A 17317-nucleotide genomic window follows, 5' to 3' on the forward strand; every position below is an offset into this window, starting at 1 on the left:
TGTGAGGTTATTTTAGGAACAGTTTTAATGTATTTTAAGATTCTTTGAATTAACACAACATGAGCTAATGATGCTGCTGCAGTCTTGGCTAAGGAATTGGTTCGTTAAACTTTATTTTATTCATTACTTCTTTGCAATGCTTCCACAACTGCTAAAATCAGTGAGGATATGGTGTAACACTGATAGTTATGCCTCTGGCTGCTACATCCTGCAGAACTGTTAAATACTCAGAGGCTGTACAGCAGTCCTTCACTGAACTATTTTTTCCTGCTCTGAATTCACTCGTGGACAAAGTTACTATAGTAACTGTTTGAGATGTATTGCAACATGCTCTACTTAATCAGCCAGTTGTCCAATATAATTAATGCGGAAAGATAATTAAGGTCAGGTTTGTTACTGTGTGTCTAGTGAAAAACGTTAACGTTTTATTCCTCATTTTACAATAGACAGAGGTTCGAGACTTAAGTTGTTGTGTGATGAGTCAATATTACTCCAATTTTCAAACAACAGTGATTTTTCTCTTCTGGGGAGTGAGGATACAAAACATACCCCGAAATAGATCAGCACGTGGAGTTCATGTAAGATGGGAAAAACTAAGCTGAACTGATGGTGTGAAATTGCATGAACGATCTCGTCGCCGTACTTTAACCTGAAAGGCTAATGGCAACTGAAATAGATTTCATACAGGGTTTAGGAGTACAGAATGTAAGCGATGGAGACTGTGAGCCTCGAGTAATTTATGGCATGATTTAGGTTCAGTAATGCTAATGTGAAATACAGCAGCTGGAGAAATGTCAAAAACAGCTCGGTCCTCGCTTCTGATCCATGCTTTACAAAAGTGTGAAGGGTGAAATGATGGAAAATAGCGAAGTGTATCTCCTGCTGATAGAAAAGCTACCCTATTTTGTATATGCTGGTGATGAAAGGGCAGCTCCATTTTTGTTGTTGTTTTTCGTACTGAGTGAGTCATGTAGAGTTTCCTATCTGAGGCTCTCCTGGGAGCTTCTCAGAAAACTTTCTCTGAAATTTGGGTGATGCTTCTCCCTGAATAAGCTAGCTGCCTTGTAGTGAATCACAGGATGGTGTGGGTTAGAAGGTACTTTAAAGATCATCTAATTCCAGCCCCCCTGCCGAGGGCAGGGACATGTTCCACTTCACCAGGTTGCCCAAAGCCCCATCCAGCCTGGCCTTGAACGCTTCCAGAGATGGGGCATCCATAACTTCTCTGGGCAACCTGTTTTAGCTTCCCTCTTTTAGTTTAAAAACGCTACTCCTTGTTCTATCACTACGCTCCCTAATGAAGTGTCCCTCTCCTGCTTGCTTGTAGGGCCCCTTTAGGTACTGGAAGGTTGCTGTAGGAACTCTGTCCTTATGGGAGAGGTGCTCCAGCCCTCTGGTCATCCTGCTGGCCCTCCTCTGAACTCACTCCTGTAGGTCCATGTCCTCCTTGTGCCCCAGAGCTGGATGCAGTGGGGTCACAAGAGCAGAGCAGAGGGGGACAATCACCTCCCTCACCCTGCTGGTCAATGCTTCTTGGAGATGGTGTCATGTGCTCTTCCCCTATCAACCAGTGCTGTAACCCTGTTGTGGAAGGCCACCCAATTAGTCAGGCATGATCTGCCCTTAGTAAAGCCATGTTGGATGTCACAAATCGCTTCCTTATTTTCCAGGTGCCTTAGCATATTATCCAGGAGGATCTGCTCCTTGGTCTTGCTGGGCACAGCGATGAGACTGACTGGCCTGTAGTCCCCTAGGTTTTCCTTTTTTCCCCTTTTAAACATGGGGGTTATGCTTCCCCTCTTCTGGTCGGTGAGAACTTCATTGGACTGCCACGACTTCTCAAATACGAAGGACAGTGGCTTACTGACTACATCTACCAGTTCCCTCAGGACCCATGGATGCCTCTCATCAGGTCCCATGGACCTGTGCACCTACAGGTTCCTTAGATGGTCTTAAACCTGATCTTCTCCTACTGTGGCTGGTTCTTCATTCTCACAGTCCCTCTGGGACTTGGACTGTGTGACTGGAGCTATTGCTGGTGAAGACTGAAGCAGAAAAGCCACTGAGTACCTCAGCCTCCTCCATATCCCAGAAAGGGCCCACGATTTCCCTGGTCTTCCTTCTATCAATGACACACCTATAGAAGACTTTCCTGTTGCCTTTGATGTCCCTGGCCAAATTTAATGCAAACAGAGCTTTAGTTTTCCTAACCTGATCCCTGGCTGCTCGGATGATTTGTTTGTGATTCTGGTATTGGAGTGCATGATAGTGAACTGCAGGAACTTGAAAGATTCAAGGCATCTCTTCAAGTGGTATGCGAGCTGGAAGTGACATCCAGTTAGGAATTAATTTTGCCCCACTTTTGCATCTCGTTATGCACTATGGGAAGCTTTCAGTCTCTCTTGCCAGTTTCTGAAGGATAGCATTTTGGTCCTGCAATTAAATTGAAAGATTTATTGCACTGTTGTTTGTGCCCAGCTAGCTTACATCGGGACTACAAAACCACCATCTTCCACTTAGAAGCATTTGGGGACAGGAACATTACTACTATCACCATACCTCTTGGGACATCCATCTCCCTTTGGCATACAGACTAGATATTTCATTCTGTACAGCACTGTGTTACTTCATTACTTTTAGAAAACTAAAATCAGTCTTATAACTGTTCATTTTTTTGGAAGAAAATGGGTTTTCTTGTGGTTGCTGGCTAGTTAGCACTTACACTTTGCATACTACTTTTTCTTCTAATATTTTTAATGTACTTCTACAGAACTTTGTCTCATGAAGCCTTCACATACGTGTACTTTCACATGTCAAATTTTTCAAGTGGGAAAGCTTACTTACGTAACATACTCAGCAGTTGAATTATGTTGCTATAAAACAATCTGTGGTACACAGTCCGTAATTACCAGGAGTGTAAAACTTTGTGATGAGTAGCTTCTCAGTTGACTGCCGTTGAAGCCATTACTATTTTTCTACGATTCGGGCTGAAATGGTGCAGGTTATTGGTGTCCTAATGCATCTCATTGTGCTTCTAGCCCAGACGTCAGAGCGTTTCTTCAGATGGATAACCCCAAACACCAGTCGGATCCATCTGAAGATGAAGATGAAAGGAGTAATCAGAAGGTAATAAAACAGACACAGAGCAGTCTTCTAAACTTCAGCTACTCAACAGCAATCTTAAGTATATTGCTTACTGAAAATTGCCAATCGGTTTTGCAGTAAATCTCCTCTCTACTCTTTTAAACAAAACTGTTCTGCTGTGGGCTGTAGGATATTTTCCTGTCAGATAGGAATAGCGGAGAAGATATAGAATGATTGCTAGCTTTGTCTTGCTTCTTCCCCATTTGCTGCGGGTGAAAGACTCAGATTTAGTCACAGTTTAGTTGTCACAGTTCTTTTCAGTCTCTTCAAAGATTCTTGCTAAGGGCATCTGGCAAGGAGCAGCAGAGACTGAATGTTTAATTGTGTGGGGTTTTGTTTGTTTTGGTTTTTAAGGAGAGGGAGAAATGCAATTCTCATGGAGGAAAAAGAAATTTCAGCCTTTCTAGAAGTCACTCAGGAGCAAAGATGGATTTAATTTCAGTTCATATTGAACACTGTGAGGTCTCAAGCCTCTTTTGTCAGAAGAGCCACTACGGAAGTACAATTTAGATGGATTCTCTGAAAGTTGATTTACAATCTCCAGAAACAGTGCTGGTTGCAAAAAGTCTTTCTAGGAAGGCAGAAGTGCCGTCATTGACCTTGTTTTCTCTGGTTTACATCTTGGCATATAGATGTGACCTGGGTACTTCTCTTTTTATTCAGTCCCTCTTAAAGAATGTAAGAGTTGCCTTTTTGAATCTGCTGTGGATCGCACACAATGTAGTGTGTTTCTGAAAGTCTCACTTCCAAAGATGCTGATCTTTTGCTTTTTTTTTTTTTTTTTCCTTCTGAAGTACTTGACAGCACAGTGAGCATACAGCAGAATAATGCAGAATATTATAATTCAAAAGACAAGTTTTCTTCTCCTCTTTTTTGAAAGATACTGTAAGTAATGTGGAAAGCTTCTGTAGAAAATACATAATGTATTATACCACAACAAATTCCAAAATAGGAGGAGAGCTAATGTGTAGTGGCCTGGGCCGTACTCTTTGATAGAAATTAACACTCTCATAGTTACTGTAAGTGATGTAGCTGTACAACCAGGAACAATAACAACCCCCCCCCCCAGTCTTAAAATGTACATAGTGGTCTTTAAAAACAGTTTAGTGCCATGGTGCAGTTGGTTCTTCCTAGTGCAGTAGTCACATCTCGTGTTGCTGCTCAGGGAGTGCTGATTTTGTGATACCTGTCTGCCTATCTCCAGATAACTTGTCTTTAGAATTTGCCTTTCTCTGATAAAGTCCAAAATAACAGTGCGGGTATTGCTGCTGCTTCTTTAATTAAAAACAAAATGGAGAAAGTTACTTAAACGAAGGTGGTTTCCTCTTGTCTGTGTAATTTCCAAATTCCAGCTGGGTGTGTGCTGGTAAGACTCATACCGTTCCTGGAATTAGTTAGTTAACCTTTAATGTCAGGGTGGGAAAGGTTGGTAATGTTTTTTCTTGGTGGGGGGAATGTTCACTTTTTTTTTTTTTTTTAAAGCACTATGTCTTTAATTAGACTTTTGCATAAGCAGTGGGGATTAAAAATAATTTTATTGGTAAGGTCTTGGAGAATTTAGCACAAAAGGTAGAAAGTGTATTCCTAGAGTGAATAGGGAGGGAGCCAAATTCTCCATGAGGAACACATCATTTGTTGAGACAGTCTTAAATTTTCATTCTTAATCTTGTTCTTTCTATCTGCACATGACTACTGTATTATCTTTATCCTGCAATATGATGTGTGTGGAAATATTTTTTGTGACAATGTGGTGACGGCCAGATATTGCAACTTACAGTGCTCCCAGTTTAGATGTTAGATATCTGTGAAAAGCTATTCTAACAAGTGTAGGGGTATAGGTGGAGCAAATCAGTGAAGTATTTTGTAATTACTACTGGTTGAAGTATAAGTAAAGTGAAAAATAAAATAAACCTCTTTTTTTGTCTCAACAGTTAAATTCTACCTCACCGAATATCAACTTGGGACCATCTGGAAATCCTCAGTAGGTTTCAATTAACTAAAAACTGAAAAATTAGACTGAACATAATTGTTAATAGTATGAAGAGTTCTTTGGACGTATGGCTTTATTTTTTATTTTCAGTGCTTGGAAGGAAGCAAGACATTTAATCCTGTGCTAAATAAACCCTTTAATTTTTTTTTCCTTTTCACCTTCAGGTTTTGTTAGTCTGCTGTTATCTGTAGGTTCGTGCCCGGTGGGACTACACTGCTGTCCTTTTACTTAAGGATGATATAGCCAAAAAAAACCCTCTCTTCCTTTGGGAGTGGTCCCAAAACTGTTAAGAATGTGACCAGTTTCTGAAAACAAGTTCCTTCTAGTACATGACAAAGGAGCAACTTACCTTGTTGATAATACAGACTGCAGTCACAAATTGCTTCTCTGGTGTCTTCTGCAGAGTTTCTGTTCTCAGATACCTACAAATTTGTGCTTTTGTCATCAAAGCACAGAGCTTTTTGTCTTTTTTTTGTTGTTGTTTTTTTCTCCTCAGATTTGTCCTGGGCTAACAGGGAAAATGCTTAATAGACTGCAGCAAGAAATGAAATTTTAAGATTACTTCCCTTGAGGGACAGTAAATGAAGAGCTGTATTGGGACATTACTGTTGTTTCAGTAGCTGAAGAGATGGATAATTATTCTGCTGACAAAAATACTTCTGAATTGTACTTAGGAAAAAATGAGGGAATTATTGGACATAACTGAAAGGAGTGGTGATGCGGGAAGTGGAAAAACAGACTGAATTTATACAAATACATGCTCAGAAGAGGAAGGTGTAGCAGCTTCCCTCCTCTTGCTTTAATTTAAAATGGGGGAGCAATGCATGGAGTTAAGGATGGGCTGAAGAAAGAGAATAGATGACAAACGTGGTCCTTCCTTCCCTCATGTAAGCTCTAGAGTCCAGTTGGCTGTTGAGAAATAGGAGGCGAGCTCCAGGAAAAGTCATGGGGAAATGAAGATTTAATTATTTATTTATTTTAAAAAATAAACTAGAGACTATGGCCAAATGACCTCTATCCTTTCTAAATATCTTTCAGCGCTAAACCAACAGACTTTGATTTCCTGAAAGTCATTGGGAAAGGAAGCTTTGGCAAGGTGAGTTTTCTAATTCCTGTGTCTTACCTGGTGCAGGAGTTCCAGCTGGTGTCTTGCATAGTGACTGCTGGCTGGAGACTTTGCCGGAGGCTTTGGAAGCTGTATCATCCTAGGGTGGTATATAAATCCTTGTATTGGATTCCTGTTGCTGCCACTTCATAGTAGTGCTGCTATTTATTGCTGGTGTGGTGGTAGTTGTCTGCCTTGGTCACTTGTTGGGAGTAACAAATTAGTGTTTTCCTCTCTTGTTAAGAGCAGTTGGGATCCTCTCTTTTCCCCAGGGGGGAAGGGAGGCACCCCTGTGCTCGTGCAGCATCTGGAGTACAAATCCTGTGCTTGCCTTTGTTGGTGTGGGCTGCTATGTCAAGCACCTAATGCTATGGAGCAGCACTTTGAGAAGTGACTTTCATATTGATATTCTCCAAAGAGATGCAACAGAGAAACTCTCTTGAAATCTTGAACAAGTTATTTTTCAAAGTGTTGTTTTTCCACAGAATTACCTTTAAAACGTACAAAACCAGCTGAAATTCGTCTCTAGAGAGACAGCAGCTCCTGGAAAATAAATGCTGTAATTTAGTCTTTCATGATACCACTATATAGACAGATTATGCTAAACTGTATCACTGTTCTGGTGCTATCTACTCTAAACTCCATTCACTCTGTTGGTGACTGACTACATGAAAAGCAGAGATGCTATTGAGAACACATAGCTTTAATGCTTTCCAGTTATGCTGAAATTAAGAAAATACTAATAGGATGTGAAATACAGCAACCGCGTTTCTTTGTTTGTTTTGAACTTCACAGGTTCTTCTTGCCAAAAGAAAACTGGATGGGAAATATTACGCTGTCAAAGTGCTGCAGAAAAAAATTGTTCTTAACAGGAAAGAGGTGAAGAAAATATGCTCTCTCCCTCACCCCTTTCTCTTCCCCTTAATTACAAAATTGTTCCTGTTTACTTACTGATCCTTTACCTCTCTACAGCAAAAACATATTATGGCTGAACGTAATGTGCTTCTGAAAAATGTGAAACATCCATTTCTAGTGGGATTACATTACTCATTCCAAACTACGGAAAAGCTTTACTTTGTTCTGGATTTCATTAATGGAGGAGAGGTATGTGGTGATTCTACTTGGATTTGAGCCTCTTCATTCCTCTCACCTAGAATTAGCACAATGAAATGATCCTCTACAGTGGGCTGTGATCGGTATTATCCCAAGTTTTGAACGTCTTGGTTCTTTATCTAAAGCAATGCTGTTCCCGCAGACTTCTGTGGCTATACAGACCCTGTTCTTATCAACAGCTTCAATCGAGAATTAATTCATGGTTGTCAGATAAAAATACTGTCTCTTTTACAGTTACCTAAATTTACCTCTGTTATGAATTAATCATATGTTGACACTTTTCAGCATGTAAAACTGTCTTTTTCTCTTTCATCTGAATTAGCTGAGATGCTGGCACTTCAAAAGTGGAAGGAAAGAAACAGGCAATTGAGTTTGCTACTATGTTTATAGGAATCTTGGGATTATTCTGTGGCTTTGCATTGGCTAATTATTTATTGCCAAATAGCCTTATTCTCAGGATTGTTTTCCCTGAAGTGATGCTATTGAGTATGAGGACTCATTAAGTAACTTGGAGGGAAACGTGCGAAAGAAATGGAAGAAGGCTGTAAATATTTAATTAAGATGTTCTGGACCAGTTTGAAAAGCAACATGTCTCTGGCTAAAGACAAAGTATTTCTAGGAGTGCTCAAGAAACTACTGGTTGAATAGCTAATAAACTTGAGCAGGGTATGAAATGTCACTTCTGTTTCTTCCTGAGGAAAATTTTTATGGAAAATTGGGGTATTGCAGACTGAGTTGCGACTGAAGATCACCAAGTGTAGTGAAAAGTGATTGTGTGAAAGTAGTTATCCAACGTGTGTGCTGTAAAGGGGAGCTGTCCTGCTATGTTTTCAATTTGGTAACTTATTGCTGTAAAATACACACCTTTTCAAAAGGCCTTAGAGAGCCTTAAAGCAGAATAAAGGAGGAGGAGGCAGGATGCTGTTGCAGAAGATAAAACTCTGGTAGCTGACAGAGAACATGAGAAGGAGGTAGAGTTTAAGTAGTTTAATTCAGCAGAGCTCAGGGTTATCTGTTTATGTCCCTGCAGCTGTCTCTACGCAGAAAAGAGTAAAGTATGTAGAATAAATCATTATGAAGTACGAATTGTGCTATAGGTTTAGTAGATACTCATAAGGCCCACTGCCAGTATTCATGGTGCCCCCAGACCTGGGCTCCAAACCCCTTTGAGTGCCAGAGTCTGGACTTTGATGAACCTTCCTCTAGCCTAATGTACTGTCGTCTAATTCAGACAGCGTTAACAAACTCCTGGTTTGCTCTACACTGAATTTTTGGCCACAGCTTAGCTTGGCATTCTTCCAGGCAAACTGAAGTACAATTTAAAAACAGCCTTCAAAGTTCAGTGAAGCACTTGGAAGTTTTTTGGTGGCTTTTTGCAGGTAGAAAACAGAAAAATTCTGTTCTCTTAAAAAAAATAATAAAATAAAGTAAAAGTTGACTGTAGCACAATTTCATATGTATATGATTTAATCTTTGGCTGGACTTCTGCATCTGCTCAAACTATTTACAGCCAAAGTTCTGTAGTTGAGAACATCAGAGAATCAGCCTGGAATATACATCTCCTGAAGCGTTCTCAGAATACAATTAAATAAATGCTTTGTATAAAACTTCGAATACAAGGATACTCGGAAATGGAAGATGACTTGATTGACACCTGGCTATATCCTGTTAGGAGGTTTGTCTTGCATGGTTGAATCTTGCCAGCCTCTGTTCACAGCTTAGTGTTTTTTCCCATTTTTTTTGACTATTCTTGGTTTTAAGGGGATATCCTTGTAGCTGAGTTACCTGTGTGTTTCAGAAGTGTAAAAGACCAGAAAAGAAGTGGGTAAAGGAACGTTGTAATGCAGCAAAGCCAATTTTATTTCATTTTCCATTCTTAAAAGTGTAGACAGATAAGTAAAATGACTCTTCACTGTTAAAATTGCACCTTACTAACCCGATTTTGTGTGTTTTGTTCTTATTTGCTGTTTTGCGAATTTACAGCTGTTCTTTCACTTACAAAGAGAACGTTCCTTTCCTGAGCACAGAGCCAGATTTTATGCTGCTGAAATCGCCAGTGCACTGGGCTACTTACACTCCATAAATATAGTGTACAGGTAAGTTTCTGAGCTGTATTCTTGTACTGCAGAAGTTCAAGTGGGACAAATTACGGAGTAAAAAAAAAAGTGCTGTATGAAGTCATCTTGGGAGAAATTTGAACATAATGTTTTCAAAAAACTTAAAGCTTCTTTCAACTGAAGAATAAAAGCCCATGCCTTTGAAGCTTTTGTGTTAGTGACTTCTGCTTTGAATTAATACAAGGATTTATTTTTTTAATAGGGATTTAAAGCCAGAAAACATTCTCCTAGATTCACTAGTAAGTATGCAACAGGATTTTTGATTTTCTATCCTTCTCAGAAAATGGACATTTTATGCATATGCATGTCGAGCATGTTCTATTTTTTTTAAATATTACTCTTTTCTTAAACAGGGTCACGTTGTGTTGACAGACTTTGGACTTTGTAAAGAAGGGATTGCGAGTTCTGAAACTACTGCAACTTTCTGTGGGACACCAGAAGTATGTTGACAACTTCCATGTCTTTTGACTAATAACTAATGTTTGTTGACAATTATTTGTGTAAACAGAAGATCAGATACTCAGTTTTGTATTGCTGGAGACTTGCATTCTGTTTACAAGCTCTTCCATGCAACCAGACCAAAGGAGACTTTACTGCAGATCTGTTCTTTGTCCTGTTTGCTAAAATACAGTATCTCCTACTTACTACCCACATCCTCATAAATCATCTCTTCTGTACTCCCTCTTCCCAACACTTTTCACATACTGTTTTTTCCCATGTCTCCTAACCACTGGCTAGACACAGGACAGTTGGTTTTTGTAAGAGCTGCGACAGATTTGCCAGTATGAATTTATTTACCGTATCCTGCCACTCATTTTTAGTAGGGTTAGAGGCACTTCGTATCTTGTGAGACTTGAGCAACTTTTGTATGCGACTGCAACTTTGAACTTGATGACAGCTTATTTAACTTTATTTTTCTTAGTAAAAAGAGACAGACTGGAAAACAGAAATCTGGAAGTGTTAAACATGTACTAGGGATTGACTGAGATGCCAAGAGTAGTGGCTTTTTTTTTTTTACTTGGAACATAATTTAAATTATGGAAAAGGCCTTTGGCAGAGAAGGATGGGCGAGGAGTGTACAATATACAGAATACTGACGTTAAATTTGTTTGAGGAAAATCTGTGGGACTTTTGTCTAGTGTTCAGAAACCTAGTTTTCATGCTTACCTTGGACTTGCAAGAGTTGCAGCATAAGAGGATGCTAATGCAGTTGCTTAATATCTGTTCTTAAAAATGTAAAGACTAAATGTAACCGTTGTGTATTACTCTTTCTAATCCAAGATACAGATTCAAATATTTAATAATCCTGCTAAAAGGGTAACGATATTCTCTGTTTCTACACACTGAGTTGTTTGACTTCCAGCACCTATAAAGCTCTGAAAGGTTAAAACAAGTAGTTGAGTTCAAAATACTCAACTGCTTTCCCTGCTTTTGCAGGGCCATCTGCAGACAAATGAGGTACAGGGCACTCATGCATACAAAAGGTTTGAGAAATACATACAAAAACAAACTATGACTTTCAGCTCATGTCATTGCAGTGGTATCTGTGCCTTGTCGATTTACAAAGAGAGGCTACCATACATTTCATATATTAACTTTCAGAATTTGGATACTGGAATGATAAAAGTGAGCAACCTCTTGCCTTGAGGGAAAGGATTAGAAACTACGTGTGTGATATGTTGAAAACTGAGCTGATGATGATCCAGCTGTACTGATTTTATATTACATATCCACCAAGAATGGTCTTGTACTGTGAAGTGCTGTGCTTGTACTGTAGCGTTAGTGAGTTCTGAGATGCTGAGCAGATTTCTTGCAAGGCAGATGGAAACCAGTTAGCATTGTCATTGTTTGATACCAGATGTTTGCAATAAATCAAATGTCAGCTGTTTTACAGGAACTTCCAATTTAGATAATTCAGCAATTCACAACTTATGCCCTCACTAAAGTTTATGGTGAAACTTAGAGTAAGGCATACTGTTTCTCAGTGATCAGCTTGAAGCAGAATGAACTTCACCTTTCGTGCTTACGTACTGGATGGGGAGCACTCAGGCTTGGAATGCAGCACAGGCTTGGCTGGTGGCCAGCCTGCTGACAGAGAGGTACGCTGGGAGGACGTCGCCTCTCGTACATCACGGCAGCCTACTTGAAATGTTTAACGAGTTTCGTAATGGAGGTGGGAACGTAATTTGGCAAAACAATAGTGTTTGGAAAGCATTGTTCCAGTTGGGAAAACAGCTGTCCTACTTGCTAAATGAGCAGACGGTGATGAAGTATTTGCCTTGAAGGATAAGATAAATGTCAGTCTTAAAATTGCTGTGAGCAACTTTTCCTGAAGATATTTACTGTTACGCGCTTCAAACTTAGTTTTTTTTTTTTATTGGTATCCTAATGCACTATTTTTCCTTTTAATTTTAGTATCTTGCACCAGAAGTTATTAAAAAGCAGCCCTACGACAACACGGTAGACTGGTGGTGCCTCGGTGCAGTTCTTTATGAAATGCTGTACGGGCTGGTACGTACTTAATGCGTGTGGGGCAGGGATTGCTTCCCTTTTTCTCCCTTTGTATCTCACCTGAAGTACACCAGAGTGTCAAAGATGCTGCCATTTGCAGAGTGTTGAAGTACTCCACTTCAGTGGATGAACGGTTTGCCTTAACGTCGCATCTGTTTTTCTCTTTTGGATTTTGCATTGCCTCTGGGTGTTTAAACTTTTGCTTTCCAGTGAAGTCCTAGACATCAGTTCTGAAGACAGGTAGCCATGACTGAGGGAACGTCAGAGTAAACTGTATCGATAGTGATAATACCCAATAAATTAAAATATGTATTTTAACTTAGGTCTTCCAGGACTTCTTCTAGCTCTTTTGCTGTTTAATCCAATATTAAAAGAAAAAAAATCTTTCTTACTGTGCTTCTAGACATATGTGATCACTCTCATAGCGATGTGTTCTGTTAGGTTTCTTTAGAGTTATCTGCATCTGGACCTTAAGTAGGGAAACAGATCTGGTTTTCCACTTGTTTTTTTCAGGCAGGCTCAGTGGGAGCTTTGAATCTGGAGGGCATCTGTAGCTACTTGTGAGGGTGAGGACATGTTATGAAAAGAGGAGGTGGCAGGGGGAAGCTGTCAAGTGTAGAGACTTGGCACTGGGGATGACTGAAATAAAGCTAGCTAGTAAAAAAGCTTTAAAAAAAACTAAATTAAAATTATTTTTTAATTAAAAAAAAAAAAATAAAGCTAGTAAGAAGAGGTGGATTTCTTCCTTCATTGCTACCAGTTCCTATTTCTTATAGCAGTGTTTACTGATGCATACACATAAAACAAAATGCTGAATGTGGCTTCGAAATCATATCTAACACTTGTTTTCTAGCCGCCTTTTTACTGCCGTGATGTTGCTGAGATGTATGAGAACATTCTTCATAAGCCCCTGGTTCTGCGTCCAGGAATCAGTCTCACAGCCTGGTCTATTCTGGAAGAACTCTTGGAGAAAGATCGGCAAAGCAGACTCGGAGCAAGGGAAGACTTTGTATGTAATGTCCTAATTTATCAAGCCCTTCTGCATTTAAAGGGGCATGAACAAATTTGTGTGCACCACACAGGTTTAACAGTGGCAGAGCAGAAAATGCTCTGTTATGAATCTCTCTCTCTCTCTTCTCCTTTTTATTTCTTCTTCTAAGACACCACTTGTGTTCATTTAATGTTCGGTCATGTGTTGGCCTTGTAATAGAGCATTTGGGTCATGACAGTACTTTTTCGTGGTGGCAATATGATGAAAGGGTGGTAGTGTTTAGCACAGCTGTTTACTGCTTCATAACTACTAAGCATATTGGAGAGTTGGTTAAGCTGCTGCTTCTCAGACAGTGATCTTTATAAAAACTAACATCTTGCAAGGAGGAACAGAAATAGTAACAGGAAACATTCCTGCTCTGTGGTTTGTTTTTAAGGTGGTTGATTTTAAGGCTTAAATGCAGAAACCAGTTCTTAGAGGCAGGCTAACAAATTTGAATTGCTCTTTTTGCCAACTACAGCTTTAATTGCAAAATAAACTGAATGAAGGACTTGACTTCCTTAGGTTTTGTTTGTGCATGCAATCTGAAGTAGTATTTACTATGATGCACAGGTTGGATTTCTGAAACGCCTGTTATCTCTGTTCCCTACTGCAGCTTGAAATTCAAAAGCACCCATTCTTTGAATCTCTCAGCTGGACTGACCTTCTTCAGAAGAAGATTCCGCCGCCGTTTAATCCTAATGTGGTAGGTGCTGTTTCAGTTCATAGCTGCCAAAATTCTGCCTTTAAAATATTATTTTTTAAGTTTTTGCAGCTCCCTAACAGTCACTTAAGAGGTATTCCTTAGTATTTCTCAGGTTTATCACATCATAAATGTGTATCACTTCTGGCCTGAATGCCAGCAGCCTAAAAGAAACAAGCAAGCTTTTAATAACTGTCAGGGATGCTGTAGTGTGCTGCTTTAAGCTTTCTGTGTTTACATAGGAAGGAATTACGCAGAGTAGATGGTCTCAGGAGTTAAATTTGAAATCTACAGGAGATGCATAGCTTTTAAAAACACAGTATTAATGTGACAACTGATTGATCTTCCTGTTTTCTAGGTTGGCCCAGATGATATTGGGAATTTTGATGCCGTGTTTACGGAAGAAATGGTCCCGTACTCAGTTTGCATTTCTTCTGATTACAACATTGTTAATGCCAGTGTCCTAGAAGCAGATGATGCATTTGTTGGATTTTCTTACGCACCACCTTCTGAAGATATGTTTTCCTAGGAAGTTAAAAGCCAACAGTGTTTTGGAAGTCTTGGGATGAACTGAAATCTTAGAGTTATGAACACATTCCAAAATAGTGTAACCTGTGCCTCGTTTTGTATGTAGGTTTAAAACCTATGAACAAACTTTCTCTGCTGTATAGGAGGAATTTGGGCATTTTGGATGGCTTTCTTTGGGGTCTGAACTGTTTATTCCTGCTGCAGAAAATATTTTTAAAAACTTTAAATAATGTTCTCTACATTTACGTATTTTTTTAAGCAAAAACACTGACTGTTCTCCTCAGTCCCTTCAGGTTTACATTCATATGTATCTAAGATTAGGCTGGCACAAAAAGCAGCAAATTTAGTAAATTTATAAATGCCTTTGTACCTATTTACAGTGACTTTGTGCTTGAATTGTAACTATGCAAATCGTCTTTTGTATATCCTGGTTTAAAAAAGGTGAATGTTTTCCCTGTTTTATCAGTTTGAAATTTGTTAACTTAACCTGTCAGCACTTAAATGAAGGTTTAATTTAAGTTAACACTGAGATGCTTCGAGGATTTCTGTAGAATGAAGAGCTGGGCATGTAAAACTGGATTGTCGTTTTTGCATTTGCTGGAGTACCTAATTCACTCAACTGGATTATCTGAGGCATGGGGGATTACTCAAAGCAAGGATAGAACAAATTAACTGTATTGAATTGATAACATTACTGATCACGTGTTCTACCTTTTTTCCTCCCTGAGATAAATGTCTGGATTTCAACTGCATTAAAAATATTTTTTGTTAAAAACTCTGCTTTTCCAAAGATATAATTAGCAATAATCACCGCTACTTTGAAAGGCTATCTTGCTTTAACCTTCCAGGGATGGGTGGTGAGGGGATCATGCCAAATATTTAAGCATTTTTCTCACTGGTATATAGCTTGAAACACTAATTATGTTCCAAATCGATTGTACTTAAACATGCATAGCTACTTGTCCTTCTGTCTCCCATTTTGCACCATTTCTAAATCTTCACTTGGTATTTGGAAGAAGTAATGTAAATTACGTCGGTAATTTTTAGAATGTGAAAAGCTATTGTATTTCTCGTAACATACACGTGTATGGACAAACTGATCGTTCTGATCAACTTTTGTTTAAGGAAAACTTTTAACAATGCAAAAATTGACCGCAGTTACAGCGTGTAAAAGCCTATTATGGTAGTATTATATATTACCTGTAAATAACAACTTATTTTTGTCTGTTACTTCAAAAAACGCTCTGTGTTTTTTTGTTCATAAATGCATTCAGTTAAATGCCTTGGTTTGAGAGAAGTCTGGTAAGACACAGAGGAGCAGCCAGAGTTAAGTGTTAAATAAATTTCAGTATTTAAATGGTTTCCTTTCTGACGAAGGAAGAACTAGCTAAGAGAAGTACTACTTGTATTGCATCAAGATCAGTTAAAAATTGAGAGTATCACGAACAATCGTCTGTCAAATCATAATTCTTCTGAAATTAATGTTATCAACAGCAAAAAAAAGTGGAAGCTAAAACAGGATTCTTTGCTTATTCCACTTCTCTTGCATAATGCTTGAGTAATGCTGAATAGTTGGTGTGTGAGGTGTGGGAAGAAGTCTCTGGGTAAAATATGAACGAATTAACATTGGAAGGGAAGGAAGGAAGGGGGACTATCATTTGTGGGAGTGGAGCAGTGCTCATTTCCCATAGTGCCACTGTAAAGTTTTAAGAAGTTTGGAAATAATCTATGCAGCTGTTCAGGATAGCAGTAACTAAATGAATCACGTTCTTGCAGTTGTAATTGTTTGGCAGCAAGCCTTTTTTTTTTTTTTTTTTCTTCTCTCCAATAGGCCTTTCTAATGGAGTAGAAGGGAGAAATTGATTTGAAGAAAGGAAATACCCATTCTCATACTAAGCTATACTGAGCTTTTACTCTTCATACCCCTGAAATGATTCTGTAAGCTGCTGGAACTGCCTTCTGCTTACTACAGGGAAATGTACTGCAACTTTTTTTTTTTTTTTTTTTTTTTTTTTTGCCTCTCACAGCAAGGAAGTACAGTACTGTAGAGAGATGATAAGGAAGAAGATTACTTCAGTGTGGTACATGCTGCACCCCTTCACTTGTCCTCTATTTCCACGATGCCTATAGCTAGTCACCTGCCTGGGTGAAAAGATGTGGAGCTTCTTTGTTTTGCCTTTCTTGTAAAATGAATTGTTCCCCCCTTTTTTAAGATGACAATGGTACTTATTTCTTGCTTAATTTGTTGCTTATTAGTCTTTTTTTTTTTTTTTTTTCTTTCGGCAAGCTCTGCCTTTTTGGCTAAGTGTGAACGTGTCACCATATCACTTCAAATACTTTGGTTCATTTTGTGCCTTCTGCTGTATTTCATATTGTGAAATGCCCCCGTTAGATCAGGACTCACACAGGTAGAGTAACCAACAGTGTGCAACACCAAGCAATAAACCCTCGCGCTACTTCCATAGGTCTTGTTCTGTACCTCTCTGCATGTCATGGTAATGCTTTTCAGAGATGACTGGATTTAAGGTGGGGTAGCCCCTTCACAGAAGGCTGAGTTGAAAAGGCAAGGTTGGATGTGGTGCTTAGGGACATGATTTTGTAATATATTGGTAGTAGGGGGGTGGTTGCACGAGATGATCTCAAAGGTCTCTTCCAACCTTAATGATTCTATGAAATCTGAAGTGATAGTAAAATCTGGATAGAAGAGCTGCAGGGAGCCTAGAGGTGGCAACCAGTTGATAAAGGGAGGCAGGAGCAGTGGTGGTGCACGGTGGTTGTAAAAACATTAACTGAAATAAGACACAGAATTTTGTGGTGCAGTCTGGAGAGGTAAGTTTGCTTACGCTAAACGCAGTAGACTCTGCAGTGTTTATTAATGATTGTTTGTTTTTAAAACCATCCCGGGCTTTACTATTTATTTACTGTAGGGTCGGTGCGTGGTGCCTGCCAGAGCCGCGGCCGCCCTGAGGGGGCTCGGGCTCGGCGTTTCCCGCCTCAGCGGCCCCGGGAGCTTTTCCCGCCCAGCGCCAACGGCTGCCGGGCTGAGGCGGGCGGGGGGCGCAGGCGGCCCCCTCCT

At 39.4% G+C, this 17317-nt stretch overlaps 1 protein-coding gene across 4 annotated transcripts in view; it reads left to right on the plus strand.

The window, feature by feature from the left end:
* LOC116485553 (serine/threonine-protein kinase Sgk3) overlaps positions 1–15598 on the plus strand; it is a 54343-nt gene extending 38745 nt beyond the window's left edge. For all 4 annotated transcript variants that reach the window (XM_032181049.1, XM_032181050.1, XM_032181048.1 and 1 more), the window contains 12 exons: positions 3039–3126; positions 5076–5125; positions 6173–6230; positions 7035–7118; positions 7212–7343; positions 9336–9448; positions 9672–9708; positions 9823–9909; positions 11885–11980; positions 12834–12989; positions 13627–13716; positions 14072–15598. In XM_032181049.1, the coding sequence (XP_032036940.1) occupies positions 3039–3126; positions 5076–5125; positions 6173–6230; positions 7035–7118; positions 7212–7343; positions 9336–9448; positions 9672–9708; positions 9823–9909; positions 11885–11980; positions 12834–12989; positions 13627–13716; positions 14072–14242 (1162 nt within the window). In that variant the 3' untranslated portion in view covers positions 14243–15598. The remainder of the gene's footprint in view (positions 1–3038; positions 3127–5075; positions 5126–6172; positions 6231–7034; positions 7119–7211; positions 7344–9335; positions 9449–9671; positions 9709–9822; positions 9910–11884; positions 11981–12833; positions 12990–13626; positions 13717–14071) is intronic.
* The last annotated feature ends 1719 nt before the right edge of the window (positions 15599–17317 follow it).

This window comes from Aythya fuligula, chromosome 2, assembly GCF_009819795.1.
Source record: "Aythya fuligula isolate bAytFul2 chromosome 2, bAytFul2.pri, whole genome shotgun sequence".
In the NCBI taxonomy this organism is placed as follows: domain Eukaryota; kingdom Metazoa; phylum Chordata; class Aves; order Anseriformes; family Anatidae; genus Aythya; species Aythya fuligula.